Genomic DNA, 22,782 nt, shown 5'->3' on the forward strand with positions numbered 1-22,782 from the left:
TTTTTTTTTTTTTTTTTTTTTTTTTTTTTTTTTTTTTTTTTGAAAACCTCACAAAGCATAAGGTATAACCCATTATGCCTAAAAATGTTACTTATTTAAAGTATTTAAACTAGGAACAAGACCCGCGCGCGTTGCGGCGTGATACATCGTAAACATCGAATAGATTAGTCCAAACGTTATTTGATGCGTTAACCATATGAAAACACGTGTTTCAACGTATTTGATTAAACTCAACGTTACCTATATAAGTATTGCAATTGGATCAAAAAAGTAAATCAAATTTATACCCAACAATCATAACGTATTATATGTGACCCGAGTCATACATAGAAAATGTAACAGGTATAACGGAAAAGCTGACACGTATAATCAAAAGAGATGAATTAGAGCTTCTGAAAAAAATGGAAAAAAGGAAACCCTAATTTGACTCCACTCGATTTGAAACAAAATTTCAAAACATCACCTCACTCGTTTCCCAAAAAAGTTTACTTCGAAACATACACCAACTCAAATTTATACCGAAACGTACATAAAAATATGCACGTAAACATGTTTTTTTAAACGAAAACATATTATATTTGGCCTAACTCGTTTCCAGAAAAAGTTTACGTCAACACGTAGAGAAAATCGAATTTATATAGGGACGTACATCAAACTATGCACGTGAAGAAATAAGTTTTTCTTAAGTAAAGGAGGTATAACGGTAAACTCGAAACAAATTATTAGTAAAAAAAACTTAATAGGTTAAACACGTTAGTAAAATTGTGCCAAGTAGCACTAATGCCAAACCACTACCAACGAACACCAACATCTGAAGAGCTTGTAAAAACAAAAGAGTAAATTACAAAGTTCGTCCTTTATGTATGTCTAATATATCAAAGTATGTCCTTTATCTTTAATAACATCAGAAAACATCCTTAATGTTTGAAAAACTAATCAGGTTATGTCCTTTAGTCATAACACAATTAGTTTTCATGGTTAAAGTTGACTATGTCAACCCCACATAAGGGTATTTTAGTCATTTTATCCTAAATATTATAATAAATAAACATAAAACCAATAAATAAAACAATTTTAGAATTATATATGTGTATATATACAAATAATGTCTTCTCCCTTTCTCTCTCTTTATAATTATCCTACCCCCACAACCACAACCCACCTGCCACCGCCACCGCCACCACCACCACCACCACCGATCTGCCACCACCACCACTTCACTGATAAATAATCAACATGATCAGATGATGAAAACGAACAACTGTGTTTGTTCTATGATGAATTCCGAGCATGAGAGTATATTTTAATTTCATTTTTGTCCACACAAACGACCTAGATTTAAGTTCAAAAACCCTGTTCATCGTCGTTCAAATGGAATCAACAGATCTGGTTCAATCAAAACCCTAAGACAGATCTACAACCTATTCCGACTATGCATATATGATTTTCATTCATATTATGTCAAAATCAAACCCTAGATCTACGTCGGACCTCCACTGCCGTCGCCGTGAATCCCAAAAATCAACAAATCATCATCAACAATATTCTTCATCAGGAAAACTGAAAGAAATCGGGGAAACAGAGGCGTGCTTACCGGAACTTGTCGGACAGAAATAAAGACCACCGTATCCAGACAAGGACCGCCGGATAAACGAACCGACCGCCGGTCCGCGTCTCCGACCATCGGTTCTCTCTCTCTCTCGGTCTTTCTCTGTTTCTATCTTCTCGTCTCTCTCTCTCGCTGATACTCCGCAGCCGCCGCTCACCACCACCGTCGGGTGGTGGTGTCTTTTTAACCGGCCGTCGGTATTTCTGGTCGCCGGAATAAGAGCTCGAGAGGGAGAGGGAGAGGGAGCCAGGAGGTGTGTGTTTGGGGCATTTTATGAAAATAGGAAGGATAAGGGTCTGCATATCTCTCTGAATTTTTTATAATTTTATTTTTCTAGTATTAAGGTAAAGATCAATATACCCTCATGTGCTTCTCACATGACATGATTTAACTGGGAAAACAAACAAGGTTTAGGGTAAAGGACATAACCTGATTGGTTTTTCAAACATTAAGGATGTTTTCTGATGTTATTAAAGATAAAGGACATACTTTGATATATTAGACATACATAAAGGACGAACTTTGAAATTTACTCAAAACAAAATAAATAAATAAGTAAAAAATAACACCGAACAAAAAACAATACGTAAAATCGTTGAACCACGCACCCCAGTCGCGACGTGTTAATGCGAAGAAATTATATAGAAACGTAAAAAAATAACTAAGTCGATCTAGGATTCGCGCGTTGCGATGAACTTTTCAAACGTGGGAAAAATAGACGCGCTGCGACTGGACTGTCAAACAGGGAAAACAGACGAAAAAACGTTGCACCCTACACGCACGTTGCTGCGTGTTGACTCGCAAAATTTAGAACGAAACGTAAAACGAAAAACTTGCATAAGATAAAAAGTATAAGGGACCAAAGTTGAAAATAAGAAATTGTTGGGGTTGAATTGAAAAGTTGAAAAACTTTGGGTTAAAACTAAAAATGTCAAAGGGTTTAAAATGACAAACATAAAAACCTTTGGGTTAAAACTTAAAAATGCAAAGTTTTTTTGAAAAACACCCAATACACATCTTACAACTATCAAAGCAACAAAAATTTGCTAATTTATAGTTTGGAAATAATAATAATAATAATAATAATAATAATAATAATAATAATAATAATAATAATAATAATAATAATAATAATAATAATAATAGTTAATGGTAATAAAATAAGATAAAATAAAATATATGGGGTGTGGACCCAAAATTTTGAAATCAATTTTCACACTTCTTCACAGTTCACGACTTCACGCTCACCAAATAAACCCTAAATTTCCTTCATCGCCGGCCGCCGCTCAACCCTTCACAGTTCACTTCAGTCGCCGCCGCTGCTCACCTTCATCGCCGCTGACAGTTAAGGTAAATCATCATCATCATCATCGTTCTTTAAAACTCTTTTTGTATGCTAATCGAACCTTCATTGACCTGTTATTTCATCTGCTGCTCACTAATCGAACCTTCATTGACCTGTTATTTCATAGAATTGGCGATTTGGTAAAACAAGTTAACAGATGAAACGAAATTCTTAGAACACTTACATAGGCCTAAAATTGAAACCAGAAGCATTACTATTGTAACGGTAATCATTGACGATCTCCTGAAAAAGATAACAAATAAATCAGTGTCTTTTTAAATTTTCAGAATCTTGAAAAAAAAACGTTATCGTCGACAGCAGGGTTCGAACCTGCGCGGGCGAAGCCCAACAGATTTCAAGTCTGTCTCCTTAACCACTCGGACATATCGACTTTTGTTATTTGAATCATTGTATATACTTTTAATAATCATCTCTTTCACTTTGAAAAGGGGTTATTAGGGTTTCAACCTCAGAAGCATCAGCAACCAAACCAAACCACACGAAAGTTGCAGCGGAGAGAGAGATGTTGTACATAATCGGACTGGGATTGGGAGACGAAAAGGACATAACTTTGCGAGGATTAGAAGCCGTTAAAAAATCCCAAAAAATCTACATCGAATCATACACTTCTCTTCTTTCTTTCGGCATCTCCGAAGATGGTATCTCCACCCTGGTAATTTCTCTAACTCTTAGATTGATTATTGCATTCTAAGTGATTATTTGGAGAGGAAGGTGATATAATAATAAATATATATTTATAGGAAAAATTGTATGGGAAGGCGCTTATTGTTGCAGACAGGGAAATGGTAGAGGAAAAGGTGGATGATATGTTGTTGGAGGCTCGTGAGTTTGATGTTGCCTTTCTCGTCGTTGGAGATCCTTTTGGGTAAGTAAGGATACATACTTTCTTTTACTTTTCATTTTCAACTGTAAAATATGTGTAGTTGCTCAATAGTATGTTCCATATTCATTTGCATCCTAGTTTTAAACCACATTTGGTAGTAAGGGCAACTGAGCTACTTGAGGTCAGCTTGCTAAAAGCTCGAGTCGAGCCGATTTCAAACGTGCTTGAGCACAAAATGGAGCTCATTTAATAAACGAGCCTCACATACCGAGCCTGACTAGGCTCACAAGCTTACAAGCCTATTATTTATATAAATATAATCATAGTTATTAAAGGCATTAGGCGCACCCAAGGCGCATAGGCCTCGCCTGGGGCCTAGGCGCGAAAAAAGCGTGAGCCTGAGAAAAAAAAGCGCACAGCAAAAAAAGAATTAAAATATTTTTCTATAATAAAAAATTAATACGATTCTTCAAATAAAATAAACTAAAGCTATTATATAACATTTAATATCGTCTATCTAGTACCAAAAGTTAAAATGCTAGTTTATTAGTGTAGAAAAGTAGTTTCGTTAGATAAAAGTAGAAATCTAGCTGTAATCTTGCCGGAATTTAGAGAATTTGGCCGGAATCTGCGCATAAACCATCACATGGAGAATTAAGGCGCAATTGCCTCGCCTTGCTAGGAAATTGGGCCTAGGCGCAAGAGGCTGAGGCGATGGCTTTTAACAACTATGAATATAATAAAGTATTACTATGTATGTAATTACGATAAAATTAACTCGATAGTATATTGTTAAATGTGTAAAACTATAATTATATACGCATATAATTAAATTGATTAAAGATTTAATAAATGAAAATTGAGCCGAGCTCTAGCTTGATTAATTATTAACAAGCCATACTTGAGCCGTAACGAGCTGAGTTCGAGTTCTCTTTAATTAAACGAGTCGAGCTTGAACTTAAGCGAGTTCAGGATAGGCTCGACTCATTTACACCCATATATTACTAACAGACTATAGAGAATAGTTTCTACAGTCTTGATTGTGTTCTATTGCATTTGTTATCCCAATGTTGACATACTTACGTTATATATACAGAGCCACAACACACAGTGATCTAGTGGTACGCGCAAAGAAAATGGACGTGGAAGTTAAGGTGATATATAACGCGTCAGTGATGAATGCAGTTGGAGTATGTGGCTTACAGCTTTACCGTTATGGAGAGACTGTTTCTTTACCGTTCTTTACTGAAACGTGGAGGCCCGACAGTTTCTATGAGAAAATTCAGAAAAATCGAGGGCTTGGACTACATACTTTGTGTTTATTAGGTAATAATTTAGTTATTCATATAATCTTGTTATATAAATTATAAACCTTTCATTTTAGAAATCTCTGAACAGTTTCAAATTTTGAACAATACCTGATACGCAGAGGCGGGCAGTTTCAACACATTTATTTAAACTTTGGGTGTTTGTTAAACTCTAACGGGATGGGTTAAATAAATAAAAATAACAGCTAGCGGAAATGCATCAAATGTTTGTTCTAAATAATTGGATTATTGTTTTTGATAAATTGTTTGTATGATCATAATAATCATATTCAAGAACAAGGGGAAAAAATGTTTACGGGTCAATGCAACCTGACTGAAACTTAAATTTCCCTTTTTGACCCGAACCCATTAGCCAACCGACCCTTTTGCCACTTGTACACCGAATGAGTGACGTTAATTGAGTGATTAGTATGTTAAACTTACCACAAAGCTCTGTTTGCATTGCAGATATACGTGTTAAAGAACCTTCACTGGAATCCTTATGCAGGTTAGGATACATACAGTGGATTTGTAGTTTCATTTCTTTCTAAGTTTCTAGCATACCTTTACTGGCTTTTTTTAATGTTTATGTTTTTTTTAATAATCTTTCAGAGGGAAGAAGCAATATGAGCCTCCTAGTTTTATGACAATTGGTGTTGCTATTGATCAGCTCTTAGAGGTGGAACAACTACGTGGAGAATCTGGTACATTTCTTTAGCTTGTTGAATTTCGACTATAATAATATTTATATATTTCTTTTTATTTTTTATAAATATAGTAGATGGCTTCATAAAGATGTTTAAATATTAATTTGATACGTGCCTTTTTGCCCTTGATGCGTTTTCCTCAGCGTCTTGCACATTAGGCTCGCCTTCTTAAACCAACAAAAAAGTAATTTTAGGCAAAAAACTAAGTGCTGCAAATTTTATGAATACCGTAAAAGCATCTTTCTGTATTTTCATCGGGTTACGTCCCTTCTTTTGTTTTCATCCGACAGCTTACAATGAAGACACGCTCTGTGTCGGTTTTGCACGGCTAGGAAGTGAGAATCAGATGGTGGTAGCGGGTTCAATGAAACAGTTGAGGACGGTTGACTTTGGTCCACCTCTTCATTGCCTCACAATAGTTGGCAAAACTCATCCTGTGGAAGAAGAAATGCTTGATTTCTATAGAAGTTGAAACAAAATATTGATACAATACTTCAAATTTTGCAGCTAAATGTACTGACTATTAGTTATGTACCTTTGTATGCTATGTTGACTTTATCTATTTTGCTGTTTGGAATGTTATTTTGACAATTTTTTTTGACTTTATGCAGCAAGATATTAAAGAATAGTATTGTGTATGCAAATATGCAATATGATGTTTTATATATTTACCGTTAAGCTATAAGTGAGATTTTACTGGGTTTTACCATTGTAACGGTGTTTTGACATTTCATGTTATGCAATTTATTTTTTATAAAATAAGACGAATGAGGACCTTAGGGTTTTGGATGGTTGTATTTTTACAGTTGTATGTTATAAATTGAGATCACGTAAAGTGAGTGACGTTGAATGAAGCGAATATGTTGTATGATAAATGGTGATATAAAGAGAAACTGTAACGCTAACACAGTTTCTTTATATCATCGTTTGCATTCTAAAAAACAGTAAAACACCAGTTAGTTATTGTTTCTAACAGGGCCGTCTCCGAAAATGAAAAATTTTTTTTGGCCCTGTGTAGATAAAAATTTGGGCCCTATTCGCAAAACCCTTGATTCGATTTTCCAAAAAATTCCTGCACCGATGATGATGATGATATCCTGGTTAACCCTCAATTTCGCCCTTAAACAAAACCCTTTACGTCGATGATGATGATTGCCTAGTCTGGTCACACAGCGTCACAGCAAACACAGCGTCTGATGGTCTTCTTTTCCCGCACAGTCGCACAATGCCCAGCACCCTCTAATGAGTTTGATTTGAAATATGTTTGTTTATTAATCTGGGCCTATTAAACTTTTATACTAAGGTAGACCCATTTCAGTTGGGTTTATTCATTTCTTGTGCACACACCCATACACTAGTTCATTTAAACACAGGCCAATTTAAACTTAATAAACAGGCCCTGTAACACTTACACACAGGCCTAATAGTTTTGGGGTTCGTGCACTGGAAATCGTTTCAGGAAGGAGTAATACAAAATATCGGCTAACTGAAGAATCTATTTGTCTTATTGATTGGGTAAAAGCGCTTTGACTGAAACTACAGTTTTATATTATCCTACCCATAAATCCCAGTTAACTCACAATCTTATTATCATTATATTTCTTCCATTCTTAAGGCTCTTTCTCTAAAACAAAAAGGGGAGTTTGATGGACTTGGTGGATCCAAGACTAGTACATTAACACAGACCCATTTAAACTTAATAAACAGGCTCTGTAACATTTAAACACAGGCCTAATAATTTTTTTTAAAAAACATAAAGATTTTTTTAAATATATATATATAAAAAAAGAATTTTTTGGGCCCTATATTGGTTTGGGCCCTGTACACAGGCCCATTCTGCACTTGGCCATAGACGGCCCTGGTTTCTAACTACACGCCAAAAAATCCTACACGCCAAAAATGAGAACGGTGTTGTGAGAAATGCATTGAAAAAGAAGATAAAAGGACAAAAACCCATCCGCCTTGATTATATCGCGCGCCACGTGTTCGGCCAGGATCTGTTCTCACCTTTTTCACACTTCCAAGCGATTTCTCCTGATCCCGTTTCTACATACATACATACATATATATATATATATATATAGAGAGAGAGAGAGAGAGAGAGAGAGAGAGAGAGAGAGAGAGAGGGAGAAGATCATGCGAGAACCACCTCTTATTGTGAGAACCGCGAGAACCAATGTGAACACACCAAAAATGCCTAAAAATCACACAAAATTTTTTTTTTTTGAATTTTTTAATATTTTTCATAAAAAAATCGCTACTTTTCGAAGCAAAAAAAAAAATTTTTTTTTTTAAAATTTAAAAAAAAAAAATTTTTTTTTGCTTCTAAAAGTAGCGATTTTAACATAAAAAATATTAAAAAATTCAAAAAAATTTATTTAGATTTTTTTTTAAATTTTTTTAGGTTTTTTGGGGGTTTAGTTTTTAGCATTTTAGCTTGGGGGAGGGGGGGGGGGGTGGTTTAGGTTTTTGGGGGGTGGGGGAGGGGGGTTTAGGTTTTTTTTTTTTGGGGGGGGGGGGTGGGGGTTAGGTTTTTTTAGGTTTTTTTTAGCTATTTTAGGTTGTGTTCACATTGGTTCTCAAGGTTCTCACAATAAGGGTGGTTCTCGCATGAGCCCATCCCTATCTATATATATTAATAAATGAGATGATTTGGGCTATATGTCCTTGAATGGTGGAGCCATTTTGCTGATGTAGCATCCATTGGTTTAGTGAACCTTGATTTTGGGAGGGAATTCATGTAATTCTCTATAAACAAACCAACTTTCACAAAACACAAACCTAAAACCAAAGAAATACGCGGGATCCGAAAAAGTTTGGGTCGGGTTTCGGGTTTTCCAGATTACCCATTTTGAATATGGGTCCTTTAAATTGTTTTTACTCAATTATTGTGCATACCAATTCTTAATCGGTGATCTTCATTCTCTCTGTTCTATCTCTTCTACCTACCTTCTCCGATCACAAGCTTAAATCAAAAAATCCTTCACAAATCAAAGCTAAACTACATGATCCAAGCGAAATAATCTTTGTTTATGTTCTCCGATCACAATCTTCAACCAAGAATCCAGTTCAAATCAAAGGTAAATAGACCAAATCGAACCAAGATCTGCGTTATTTATGTTATTCGACTTTATACAAAGTTGATTTTATAAAGATTGTTTCGATTGCTAAAAACCATTTTTTTTCTGATTTCTGTAGATCCGACCAAAAAAATTAAAGGTATGTTGTTATTTATGTTATTCGATTGTATACAAAGTTGATTTTATAAAAATTGTTTCTATTGCTAATAACGTTTTCTTTGTTCTTATTTATGTAGATTCGATCAAAAATTAAAGTTGATTTTATAAAAATTAAAGGTATGTTGTTATTTCTGTAATTTTTTTTGTTGTTGATGATGATTTTAATTCTCCGATTCTAATCTTATGAATGGATCTATTCTTGATGTCTTCAAAGAGTGATGTTGTTAGTGATTTTATTATTTTGGTTTTTGTTTTTTCTTGAGAAACCCTAAATTTTATGCAACTGTCGGACTCTAAATCTTCGTCGAACTGAAGAGGTAAGTTTAATTTTATGGTTGTTTTGGTGTTTTTTGACCCGATAATTGTTATAGGTTAAATCGTTTATGCTAATCTGTATAACTTTTTAGTTATTTTTATTATTTTTTATTTTTGAAAATTTAACTAAGATATTTTTTAAAATTTGAATGTCTTTGTTTTCTTAGTAACAAATTTTGTATTGTATTAACTATCAATCCAATAAAAATTTCGTTGTTTCCTTTTTTTAGTATGATAATTTTCTGGAATTAAGGTTTCTATTTCTATAAATAAATGTGATTTATTTTTAGTATGATAATTTACGGGATTGGATGATAGTTATTTAATTTTCAGAATTCAAATTTTAAATTTTAAAATTTGAGGATTCTATTTTAAATTTTAAAATTTTGAGCAATTTTAAATTTCGTTAGTGATTTATTTTTAGTATGATAATTTCCAGAATAAAGGTTTCTATTTCTATAAATAAATGGTGTTACGTTTTTTGAAACTTCAAATTTAAAATTTTAAGGTTTCTATTTCTATTTCCGAAATTCAAATTTTAAATTTAAAATTTTGGGCAATTTTAAATTTCGTTAGTGATTTATATTCAGTATGATAATTTCCGGAATTAAGGTTTCTATTTCTATTTCCGGAATTCAAATTTTTAATTTAAAATTTTGAGCAATTTTAAATTTCGTTAGTGATTTATTTTTGAAACCTCAAATTTAAATTTTAGTGATTTATTTTTAGTATGATAATTTTCCGAAATTAAGGTTTCTATTTCTATAAATAAATGGTGATTTATATTTAGTATTATAACTTTTAGTATGATAATTTACGGCATTGGATGTTAGTGATTTATTTTCAGAATTCAAATTTTAAATTCTAAAATTTGAGGTTTCTATTCTTAATTTTAAATTTTAAATTTTTAAGCAATTTTAAATTTCGTTAGTAATTTATTTTTAGTATGATAATTTTCCGGAATTAAGGTTTCTATATCTATAGATAAATTGTGTTACGTTTTTTAAAAACTCAAATTTAAAATTTTAAGGTTTCTACTTCCATTTCCGGAATTCAAATTTTAAATTCAAAATTTCGAGCAATTTTAAATTTCGTTAGTGATTTATTTTTAGTATGACAATTTTCCGGAATTAAGGTTTCTATTTCTATTTGAGGAAATCAAATTTCCAATTTAAAATTTTGAGCAATTTTAAATTTCATTAGTGATTTATTTTTGAAACCTCAAATTTAAATTTTCATGATTTATTTTTAGTATGATAATTTTCTGGAATTAAGGTTTCTATTTCTACAAATAAATGGTGATTTATTTTTAGTATGATAATTTTTAGTATAATAATTTACGGGATTGGATGTTAGTGATTTAATTTTCAGAATTCAAATTTTAAATTTTAAATTTTGAGGTTTCTATTTTAAATTTTAAATTTAAAATTTTGAGCAATTTTAAATTTCGATAGTGATTTATTTTTAGTATGATAATTTTCCGGAATTAAGGTTTCTATTTCTATAAATAAATGGTGTTACGTTTTTTGAAACCTCAAATTTAAAATTTTAAGGTTTCTAATTCTATTTCCGGAATTCAAATTTTAAATTTAAAATTTGAGCAATTTTAAATTTCGTTAGTGATTTATTTTTGAAACCTCAAATTTAAATTTTAGTGACTTATTTTTAGTATGATAATTTTCCAGAATTAAGGTTTCTATTTCTATAAATAAATAGTGATTTATTTTTAGTATGATAATTTTTAGTATGATAATTTACGGGATTGGATGTTAGTGATTTTTTTGTTATTTTTATTATTTTTTATTTTTGAAAATCTAACTATGATATTTTTTAAAATTTGAATGTCTTTGTTTTCTTAGTACCAAATTTTGTATTGTATTAATTATCAATCCATTAAAGATTTCGTAATTTCCTTTTTTTAGTATGATAATTTTCTGAAATTAAGGTTTCTATTTCTATAAATAATTGGGGATTTATTTTTAGTATGATAACTTACAGGATTGGATGTTAGTTATTTAATTTTCAGAATTCAAATTTTAAATTTTAAAATTTGAGGTTTCTATTTTAAATTTAAAATTTAAATTTTTAAGCAATTTTAAATGTCGTTAGTGATTTATTTTTAGTATGATAATTTCCGGAATAAAGGTTTCTATTTCTATTAATAAATTGTGTTACGTTTTTTGAAACTTCAAATTTAAAATTTTAAGGTTTCTATTTTTATTTCCGAAATTCAAATTTTAAATTTAAAATTTTGAGCAATTTTAAATTTCGTTAGTGATTTATTTTTGGTATGACAATTTCCGGAATTAAGGTTTCTATTTCCGGAATTCAAATTTTTTATTTAAAATTTTGAGCAATTTTAAATTTCGTTAGTGATTTATTTTTGAACCCTCAAATTTAAATTTTAGTGATTTGTTTTTAGTATGACAATTTTCCGAAATTAAGGTTTCTATTTCTATAAATAAATGGTGATTTATATTTAGTATGATAACTTTTAGTATGATAATTTACGGCATTGGATGTTAGTGATTTAATTTTAAGAATTCAAATTTTAAATTTTAAATTTTAAATTTTGAGGTTTCTATACTAAATTTTAAATTTAAAATTTTTAAGCAATTTTAAATTTCGTTAGTGATTTATTTTTAGTATGATAGTTTTCCGGAATTAAGGTTTCTATATCTATAAATAAATGGTGTTACGTTTTTTAAAACCTCAAATTTAAAATTTTAAGGTTTCTATTTTTATTTCCGGAATTCAAATTTTAAATTCAAAATTTTGAGCAATTTTAAATTTCGTTAGTGATTTATTTTTAGTATGATAATTTTCCGGAATTAAGGTTTCTATTTCTATTTGAGGAATTCAAATTTTAAATTTAAAATTTTGAGCAATTTTAAATTTCGTTAGGTGATTTATTTTTGAAACCTTAAATTTAAATTTTCGTGATTTATTTTTAGTATGATAATTTTCCAGAATTAAGGTTTCTATTTCTACAAATAAATGGTGATTTATTTTTGGTATGATAATTTACGGGATTTGATGTTAGTAATTTAATTTTCCGAATTCAAATTTTAAATTTTAAATTTTGTGGTTTCTATTTTAAATTTTAAATTTAAAATTTTGAGCAATTTTAAATTTCGTTAGTGATTTATTTAATATGATAATTTTCCGGAATTAAAGTTTCTATTTCTATAAATAAATATGTTACGTTTTTGAAACCTCAAATTTAAATTTTTAAGGTTTCTATTTGTATTTCCGGAATTCAAATTTTAAATCTTAATTTTTGAGCAATTTTAATTTTCGTTAGTGATTTATTTTTGAAACCTCAAATTTAAATTTAGTGACTTATTTTTAGTATGATAATTTTCCGGAATTAAGGTTTCTATTTCTATAAATAAATAGTGATTTATTTTTAGTATGATAATTTTTAGTATGATAATTTACGGGATTGGATGTTAGTGATTTAATTTTCAGAATTCCAATTTTAAATTTTAAATTTTGAGTTTTCTATTTTAAATTTAAAATTTTAAGCAATTTTAAATTTCGTTAGTGATTTATTTTTAGTATGATAATTTTCCGGAATTAAGGTTTCTATTTCTATAAATAAATGGTGTTACGTTTTTTGAAACATCAAATTTAAAATTTTAAGGTTTCTATTTCTATTTCCGGAATTCAAATTTTAAATTTAAAATTTTGAGCAATTTTAAATTTGGTTAGCGATTTATGTTTAGTATGATAATTTTCCGGAATTAAGGTTTCTATTTCTATTTTCGGTATTCAAGTTTTAAATTTAAAATTTTGAGCAATTTTAAATTTCGTTAGTGATTTATTTTTGAAACCTCAAATGTAAATTTTAGTGGTTTATTTTTAGTATGATAATTTTTTGGGATTAAGGTTTCTATTTCTATTTCCGGAATCAACTTTTAAATTTAAAATTTTGAGCAATTTTAAATTTCGTTAGTGATGTATTTTTATTATGATAATTTTCCGGAATTAAGGTTTCTATTTCTATAAATAAATGGTGTTACGTTTTTTGAAACCTTTTTTTGTTTGTTTCGGTTTTATATGTTTTCTCGCTATTATGAATTTATTTCTATAAATAATTTATCGTTTTTACGTGTTTAAAACCGTTCACATTTAATGTGCAGGTATGGATTTGAGTAACAACAGTCCTTCATTCTTAAAGTTGATTGAGGACGATGATCCTATTTTTTTGGTATGTTTATTGGTTTTATGATTACTAAACATATTGTATTTAGACTTATGTATTTAATTTTTTATTTGTTTTTTTTTGTTTTCACTGATAGGAAATACCTAATGAATTTGCTTCATTAATGTGGGGAGAACAACCACCTTACAAGGTATCTAACTATGATTCATTGTTTACAAGGAATTTGCTTTATTTAATTTTTTATTTATTTTTTTCGGTATAATTTTAGGTTTCATTGTTTATGCTGATGTGTATAATTTTGTAAATTTTTTTTTTTTTGCAAATCTAACTATGATATATTTTAAATTTGAATATTTGGGTTGTTTCTAATAAATTTTGTACTGTTTTAATATGTATTAATTACAATCCATCAAAGATTTCGTTATTTTCTTATATTTTAGTATTATATGGCTTTCCTAAATTAAGGTATCTCTTTCTATAAATAAATGTTGGAGCAATTTTGCTTGGCAATGTTAGACTTTCCTAATAAGTTTGCTTAATTTACGGTATTGGATGTTAGTGATTAATTTTCAGAATTCAAATTTTAAATTTTAAATTTTAAATTTTGAAGTCAATCATTATTTTAAATTTGAATTTTGAAGTCAATCATTATTGTAAATCTTCAATTTTTTTGTTGTTCAAGATGTTTAATTCGGTTAGAATTAAAAGGGTTTGGAAATAAAAGGTTTGGAGTTTAGGTTTTCAGTTTAGATCTACGTTAATTAAAACATTCTACCTTTTTTTTGCAATAGGTGTTTTGCTTTCTTTAAAGTATGGTTTAAATCAAGATGATAGAACCTACCATAAAGATAAAAAAATATATAAATACCTCCTCGCGTTTGTGATGCGTGCGTGTTCACCTCTGCTCTCCGTCTCTTGCCTCGGTTCCAAGGACCCTATTTCAGTATGCAGTTTTCTGATCTGATCGGAGGTGCGATTACCGACCAGATCGAGTGTCCATGTAAGCAGTCTCCATCTTAGCTCATTAACTCCATTTGATCTGAAATTTTAGGATTTTGGTGATGTTTAACGATTTAATGTGTATTGTTTCTTTGCTCTTTATTTGCCAAGTTTGATTCATGTTTTGAGGATTTTGTGTTTTGATAGCTGCTGACAGCATACGTTGATCTATTTCAGGTATGGGAATGGATCATAACATGTTGAGAGTTCGTCTTTGTGAAGCATGATTTGATGAAGAATCGATTAATCGAAGGGATAGTGGTTCATTAATCGCTCATATTGCTAAACTTGAAGCTCAGGTTGTTATTCTTTTCCACGTTGTTGACAACTGTATGGTTTTGTTAATTGGATTCAGTTGTTAGGACTCATGATCATTTTTTTACTTGCTAAAGATTTTATTTTTAAGCAGCATACTGACTAAGTAGCTCCTAAAAATGTTGACTGGAGGTGGAGATGGTCAAATGAATGATTTAGTTTGCTGCTATTATCATTGGAACCGCGATTGGTTTAAACGTGGTAAGTGGAGTTAGTTGAGCCAGTCCTCAGAGTGTTGTCATAACCGAAAGGTAACCTCAAACAGGTACGTTTTATAATCTTTTATGATATTTTTTAGTTGTGAATGTTTCAAATTTTGAAGAAATTAATCGGTAGAATTGATTGATTTACTTCAAATGCTACTGAATTAAGAGCATTAAAAGTCTGACCCAAATTAAGCAGACAACTAATTTTGTTTTTTTTGTTTTGTTTTGTTTTTTTTTTTTGCAGATTACTTCTTTCGTTGTGAAGATCGTGTGATTTTGGAATAAGAAGTCTGGGCTGAGATTCGTTTCGTTTGAGTCTCTCGACTGCGGCTTCTTCTGAGGTTCGTTTCGATTGTAATGGTTACATGCTAATGACGAATTTATGATAAAATTGTTAGGGTTCTATGATGTTTGGTTGAGAGTTTGGATTTGGGCGCACAAATATTTTTATGAAGAAGATTTTACCGTTTTATACCTTCATGGTGTCCCTTTGTTTAGGATATTTTATGTAGTATGATATTTTAGAATAAAAAAGAAATTACAAACAACAAATAGTGGATGAATGCAACTTGGTCGATTTCATTTGGGTTTGATTAAGTTTTTGTCTTGACCTACTTCAGTGGTATTCATTCTTGATTTATGTCTGAGTTTCTTTATTTGTTGATAAAATGTTAATCTTCTTCATGAAACAAATTGATAAGGTTATACTAAATCCAAACATGTATCTTTTGGTTGATGTTTTTTGTTGTAGCTGATGTGGGTGGGGCAAGGTTCCGTGTCTTGGTTGTAACTCCGTCATTCAACCGCGTCAAGAGGTAGTCGTTTTTACGCGGTCACGGATTTGCAAATGAGTGGGATTTGCCATCTCCGGCGTTAGTTGCAGATCCGTCACACACGTACATACACCGTGTTTCTCCCTGTTATGTTGATCTAATCGCCGCCTCCCTGTTATTTTGCTCTTAATCGCAAAGGTATGTTTAGAACCATTAAACCTTTTCTGTTACTTTGGATATTTAGATTTTTGATGTGGGTGTGAATGTGAACATTATGTAGGTAGCTCTAATCGATGAGCAGCAGGCCAAAATAATCTTTGCAACTCTCCTTTTCCTCATCAGATTTAGCATATTATAGATTTGCTTATGTTCTATCAATAGTTAGGCTAAAAAAATGAGAGTGGCTAACCACAACATAAATTTTTAAAAAATAATCCGTTATTGTCTATACGTGTTTATAAATTTTTAAAAAATAATCCGTTATACTAAAAAAAATACACATGATTAATATACATTCTTGCTTTTGTATGTTTTTATGGCTCTTTACAACAAGAAAAAGTTTAAGAAACCGAATTAAAAATTTATGGTGGAGAAAATGGAAAGATGATACTTTAGATGTTAAAAGTGTTATTTTTATACTTTTATTTGTTGTAAATTAAATTTTCCTACCCGGAAAATTTTCGGGTTATAACCTAGTATATATATATAGGGGATGGTTCAAATGAAAACCACTTTTATTGTGAAAACTCGAAAACTAACTAAAAAAGCCTAAAAAAACCTAAAAAACATACAATTTTTTTTTTTTTTTTACAATTTTTTTAGAAAAATCGCTACTTTTTATATATGGAAAAAAAATTTCAAAAAAAAAAAAAAAAAAAAATTTGGTTGTACTGCACATGTGCACTAATACGGAAAGCCTAAACCACTTAACCCACCCCCCACCGACACCCCCCAAAAACCTAAACCCCCCCCCCCCCCCCCCCCAAAAAAAACCTAAATTCACCCTCCCACCAAAAGCCTAACCCCCCCCCCAAAACCTAAACTCCCCACCCCCACCCTCCCGAAAACCTAAAACTAAACCCTAAACATAAACCCGAAAAAAACCTAACCCCCCCACCCCCACCCCCCAAAAACCTAAACCCCCCTCCCCCCCACACCCAAAAACCTAATCCTAATCCTAAACCTCCAAAAAAACTAACCCTAAAAGCTAAACTAGACTCAAAAAACTAATTTTAAGCATGTAATGCACATTGTAGTACATGTTATATTGCACATGTGCACTACTATAATAATAGTATTGAAAACAAGACGGCACCATAAATCTTTTTTTATGTCATAAAAAATATGCTCGAATATACTTGAATGAAAGATAAGAAAATTTGTGATCTTATGGTGCCATTTTTGTTTTAAAATGATAACGTATGGAGAAATGGGAAATGTTTGAAAAATTATATATCTTTTGTTCCAATTTTACCCCTCCTTCATTAAAAGTCTTCCCCCCTCCTTTTTAGTGGGTTTTAGTTAGTTTTCTAGTTTTCACAATAACTAGTGGTTTTCATTTGAACCTTCTAGTAGGGACCCGCGCGATGCGGCGGCGATAACAAGTTACAATGTGGTACTCTAAAGCTTGAAAATTTCACAGGATTGTTGGGTGATTAAGAACACCCAACAATGTACATATTCGGACACTTCTATCATTGTAGATGCCATTAAAAATCATCACCGAACTCGGAACCAAAAGAATACGGGTTAGTTTGGTTTGTTAAGATCCTTATGTTTTATTCATTAAGCTCGTTAAGTCCACACGCGTCACAAGATGATTGCATAACAAACCTTCAAGAGCATGAATCGAAGGAGTTAGTAGCGACGCATAAACTTGTTAGTTCGGTCCGTTAAGCTCGTTACGTCCCACACGCATCACAAACCTTCAAGAGCATGAATCGAAGGAGTTAGTAGCGACACATAAACTTGCTAGTTCGTTCCTAATGCGAATGATTAACCGAGGGAATCTTTATATACCTTACTACATACTTTTCTAAAACAAAAGTTGGAGAAAATATACAAGTTTAAGAAAAAAAACATAATAGGTGCCTGTGCCGGGTTTTTTATGGTGTCTTTGAAAGAAACTCATGCAAACATCATGAAGAATAAGGCGTTCACCAGCACGTTTAGTATCTTCAAGATTCAAACCCTTGAGTACAATCGATTCAATCGCTTTCTTGTTCGCCCTTCTCTCAAATTCTGATAGTTGTTCAAGTGCCGTCTTTAGTCCCTCGTCCTCAACTGCAAAACCACCATAAAAAATTAAAAAAAATATCATATAAAACTATCCAACCCGCAAACAGCTACTTTTGTCCAACTTCTATAATAGTAAATGTCACGTACAATTGCATAAATGAACTTTGAGCAACTTTTAACTTATTTGACCCGTTTGACGTGTTACCTTTTTAGCAAAAGTTTTGAGATAAAACACAACCCGATTAAACATTTAACACCATCACATACAACCATACACCCCTATAAGAAGAATGCCAAACAATCACTTACAATTAACGATTGTACCTTTCTGATTGGTCAGCATATTTTCTATGCACCATTCTGTATACTCTCTCTCGAGTACCTCGCATGTGCTTCTCAAGTCAGCCGAGGACATCCTAGCAATTTGACTTTGACTTTCTGGTTGATTTTGACTTTCGGGTTAACTTTGATCTGATTTGTACTTATAGAATTGAGATATCAATATATCATCTATATGTAAGTTATTAATGTTTTTCAGTACCAAACAGGTCGCGTACTCGTGCCTCAGCTTTTAAGACTTAAGCGCCGCAGAGCGTTTTGCACTCGTTTAAACCAAGTTCAGAAATATATAAACCGAATTGCAAGTTTAGAGCTGAAACCTGTAGCTCCGACAAGAATCCCTCCAATACGGAGCATCACGATAAGAACTGCGTGAAGCCATGGGGCTCTTGCTTCGACTCCTGCCATCTGAGCTCATTTTCAAATCAACCACCTCTACAACTGTCTCCTCCACCACCCTGCTCATTTCAACAGACAAAATCCAATCATACTTACTTCACCCCAACATGGAATAAACAAACTCAGTTACTAAAGATTTAACGGAGTGCTGCCAACACAAACTAAAAGTCAATTTATATAGCACATATATAAAACATACAAATTGATTTATGGTGGGATGCAACCATCCTGTTTGAATGGCTTCCAGACCTCCGGCTGCACCTAGGCTGTGTCCAATGAATCATAGACTAAAACAAAAACAAGTTGTATCATTAACCGATGTTGTCCGTCAATATTAACATTTGAAGAATACAAATGACCGAAAAGATATCTCACCTTGGTTGAATTCATTTTGATCCCATCAGTGCTTTTGAACACCTTCTTTACCTCCGCCAGATCACCAACCAATGTTGACGTTGTGTGTGCAGTTAACCTATGTTTACATAATGTAACATAATTATTATATTTTATGTTTTAACAAAATTCTTTTTATATATTATTTTGAAAATATTACCTCCTCTGGTGTGGTGACACACCAGCATCTTCAAGGCTGCTTTGAATACAAGAAGAAACCGTCGGATCGTGGATCAGTCATATGATAACCGCCCCGCCCAAGTATTCGGCAATTATTGGTGCACCCCTTTTCATTGCATGTTCTAATCACCTTCAAATAATATATATTCTTTATGTTCAATAAATTTTTGGGTAAATTACTTTTTGAGTCCTTGTGTTTTATTGGTTTTAACCACTTGAGTTCAAAAGCAAAAAGTTTAACGACCTGAGTCCCCATAAGCATTTTCTTTAACCATTTGAGTCCAAATTTCTAACTCCATCCACCTAATCTGTTAACTACAAGGGTAATTTAGTCATTTACACACAGTACAAGTCTCTATGCACAAAGTATTATTTCTACCTTTTATAATACTCACAACAAATTAAAAGGATCTGCATCTCTCATCCGCCCTCTCTCTCATCCCTCTTTCTCTCTCTCTCAAACACCCACCTCCAATACCACCACTACCACCAAAGCATCCTAAAATCAACCCACATAATGGTTTTCAGTAGAGATTTAAGTAAAGGAATGATTACATGGCACAATGACGATGCAGAACAGATGAGGATTTAGGCGAATTTGAGATGAGAAATTGTATTTGGTGAGAATCTGCCATTCTTCTATGCTGCTGCCGGAGTCGGAACACACCGATTGGATTAAAAATGATAAGAAGATGAGGAGGATCACCGGAAGTAGATTTAGAGCTGCCGGAGGATTTGTCAGAGATGAAAATGATAAGAAGGTGAAGACACATATCCGTGACCGGACATGCTCCACCAGGACGGACCCAACATATGTCCGTCCCCCTGCCCTTATGTACCAGGACATCGCAAAGATACGTCCGAGCCTCCATAACTCCGGGGACGGAGATCACTTCAAGTGCGTCCGGACGAATGACGTCATCTCAGTTGACCACTATAAATACCCCATCAAAGTACAACGCCAAGTACAATTTCCTAAACCTTCGTCCCTATTTTCTCTCTCTACCAATACTTATCCTCACGCCGGAGGGTGGTCGCAGAGGGGCCCTCCCATCTCTGCGGCGAGCCTAACGGTTTTCTGTTTTGCAGGAACCTTTCCCAAGCTCTTTACAAGATCCAAACCCTCGATCACAAGCTCCGGCCTAAATTCGATTCTTTGGTTCTTCAATTGGCGCCATCCGATTTTACAAGCTCACAGTCCTTCACTTTAGTGAATTTCTTGAGCAACGAACTGATCTATGGCGGCCTCGAGTTCTATGAATTCGGGAACCATAGCTGTTAGTAGACAAACTACAGCACCGGAAAGTGTTAGTTCCACAATTTCAGCTCCTTTGAGCTCAAGACCAGGAACAACCCTACCGTTCATACTGATTCCCACTTCCCAAGCATCAGAATTTGATGCCGAATTTTTGTCAAAAAATGCAAGTATTCTACGAAGACTAAAAGCCCAACAGGCCAGAGATGAAGAGATCCTCGGTTTACGAACCAGGCTTTTCCATGAGGAAACACCGGTAAGGACTATGGCTCCTACAATTTTTACTCCACCTACTTTCTCCACGGTAGTTACTTCGGAAACTTATAGTGGGTACATGCAGGGATCTTCCGGACCATCTCCAGCAATGGCCACACGAAATGAAACACAAACGGAAGCAGCTAATGATCCGGAACTCACCAAACCATATCATCTGGTTTCCATGACTGCAAAATCCAAATTCAGTGCCCGTATCACACACGCTAAGCTCCCTCCGAAGCTCAAAATGCCTACTACAGTCAAGAAATATGACGGTACCACTGATCCGGACGATCATATGTTTGACTTCGATGGGGCCGCACGTGTGGAGCAATGGCCGATGCCGACATGGTGTTTCATGTTCGCACAGACACTTACCGGGGCTGCCCGAGTATGGTTTGATACTTTGAATGAAGGGGACATCAATGATTTCGAAGAATTCCGAAGGCTCCTTCTCCAGAACTTTAGCCAGCAAAGGCACTATTCTAAAGAAATTACTGAAGTTCACAACATCCGGAGAAGGGATGGAGAGTCTTTGGACAGTTTCATCGATCGATTCAATCGAGAAAGCATGCAGATCAGTGGAGTAGTGGAACAGTTAAGAATCTCCGGATTCTGTCATGGCGTCCAGAACAACCAGCTGGTCGAAAAATTACACGAAAACTTCCCAAAAACAATGGAAGTACTCATGGAACGGGCTAGAGCTTTTGCTCGAGGAAAAAACGCATGTAATCCTGCCCCGGAGTCAGATCATAAGATGTCCTCCTGGAAGAAAAATGGTGGGTCAGTGTTCGACAAAACTCCGTCCGGAAGTAGGGGACGATCACACCCCTACAGCAGAAATGATAGGCCTCAGAGAGGAAGAAGTTCCGGATCAAGATTTTATAATCTATCGGATCTTTCTAAAACTCCGAGTGAAATTCTCAGCGCCGAAGGAGCAAACTTCCCAGCCCCACCAAAACTCCGAAATCCAGGTGACAAGAACTCCAAGAAATATTGTGAATACCATCATGCGCGGGGTCACAACACAGACGATTGCTGGTCTTTAAAACAAGAAATAGAGAAAGCAGTGCGGTCCGGAAAACTGTCACATCTGGTAAAGGAAGTTAAAGAAGGAAAATCCTCAGGGAGTTCGACAGAAAATCCGAACAATCAACCAGCAATTTGCATGGTCAGGAAAGTAAATAGCCAAGGCATTAAGCGGTCCAATCAACATATGGCCGTTTGGATGCAACAGCCAATTGCTTTCCCTCCCATTACCCCCAGAGAAATTAAAGACGGACCAATCATAGTGTCCATAGTGATAGCGGGCCACAAGGTCCGAAGAATCTACGTCGACAGCGGAAGCGCCACCGAGATCATGTACCAACAGTGTTTCCAGCAACTAGCTCCGCAGACAAAAGCAAAGTTAATACAAGTTGCCATGCCCTTAGTAAGCTTCTCCGGAGAAGTGGTACAGCCGATCGGGCAAATCACTTTGCCAACAACTTTGGGAACTGGAAGGTTAGTCCGAACCGTCAATCTGACATACCTAGTAGTAGGGACAAGGTCTATCCATAATGTCATATTAGGGAGACTAGGGTTGTGCGCTTTCGGTATCATCAGCTCTACCATTTATGGGTCTTTAAAGTTTCCCACAGAAGCGGGAGTAGCAACCCTAGACTCCGAATCAACAACGCATGTAGCAAAAGTACGACAGAGTGAAGGAAATGTACAACCTCCATCCCTCTTGACGGAAGAATGGGCCATACATCCGCACTTTCCAGAGCAGAAAATTGCCATTGGGGCCCAGCTCCCTGAGCGCACCAAAAAACGGTTGGAGTTCCCCGGTGTCTGGTTGGAGTTCCCCGGTGTCTGGCCAAACACAAGCTAAAAGTATCGCATTCGGTGAAACCA

General features: G+C 33.5%; 1 protein-coding gene and 1 non-coding gene across 2 annotated transcripts; one reads left to right on the forward strand and one right to left on the reverse strand.

The window, feature by feature from the left end:
- Positions 1 to 2,784: 2,784 nt before the first annotated feature.
- On the forward strand, positions 2,785 to 6,479 carry LOC110865884 (probable diphthine methyl ester synthase). Its single transcript, XM_022115219.2, has 7 exons — positions 2,785 to 2,959; positions 3,404 to 3,627; positions 3,716 to 3,840; positions 4,895 to 5,124; positions 5,574 to 5,613; positions 5,718 to 5,809; positions 6,103 to 6,479. Exons 2-7 carry the CDS (start codon positions 3,478 to 3,480, stop codon positions 6,282 to 6,284), a joined length of 819 nt encoding a protein of 272 aa, XP_021970911.1. The 5' UTR covers positions 2,785 to 2,959; positions 3,404 to 3,477; the 3' UTR covers positions 6,285 to 6,479.
- On the reverse strand, positions 3,264 to 3,345 carry TRNAS-UGA. The gene has a single exon. It is a non-coding gene; the product is annotated as a tRNA-Ser (tRNA).
- Positions 6,480 to 22,782: the final 16,303 nt, after the last annotated feature.

Source organism: Helianthus annuus, chromosome 6 (genome assembly GCF_002127325.2).
Source record: "Helianthus annuus cultivar XRQ/B chromosome 6, HanXRQr2.0-SUNRISE, whole genome shotgun sequence".
Lineage (NCBI taxonomy): Eukaryota > Viridiplantae > Streptophyta > Magnoliopsida > Asterales > Asteraceae > Helianthus > Helianthus annuus.

Excerpts from the sequence above, each read along its gene's own strand:
- LOC110865884 (XM_022115219.2), top strand. The coding sequence starts at position 3,478 with ATGTTGTACATAATCGGACTGGGATTGGGAGACGAAAAGGACATAACT. Across the intron at positions 5,125-5,573 it reads ACATACTTTGTGTTTATTAG|ATATACGTGTTAAAGAACCT; the intron begins GTAATAATTTAG and ends TTTGCATTGCAG. Across the intron at positions 5,614-5,717 it reads TCACTGGAATCCTTATGCAG|AGGGAAGAAGCAATATGAGC; the intron begins GTTAGGATACAT and ends ATAATCTTTCAG.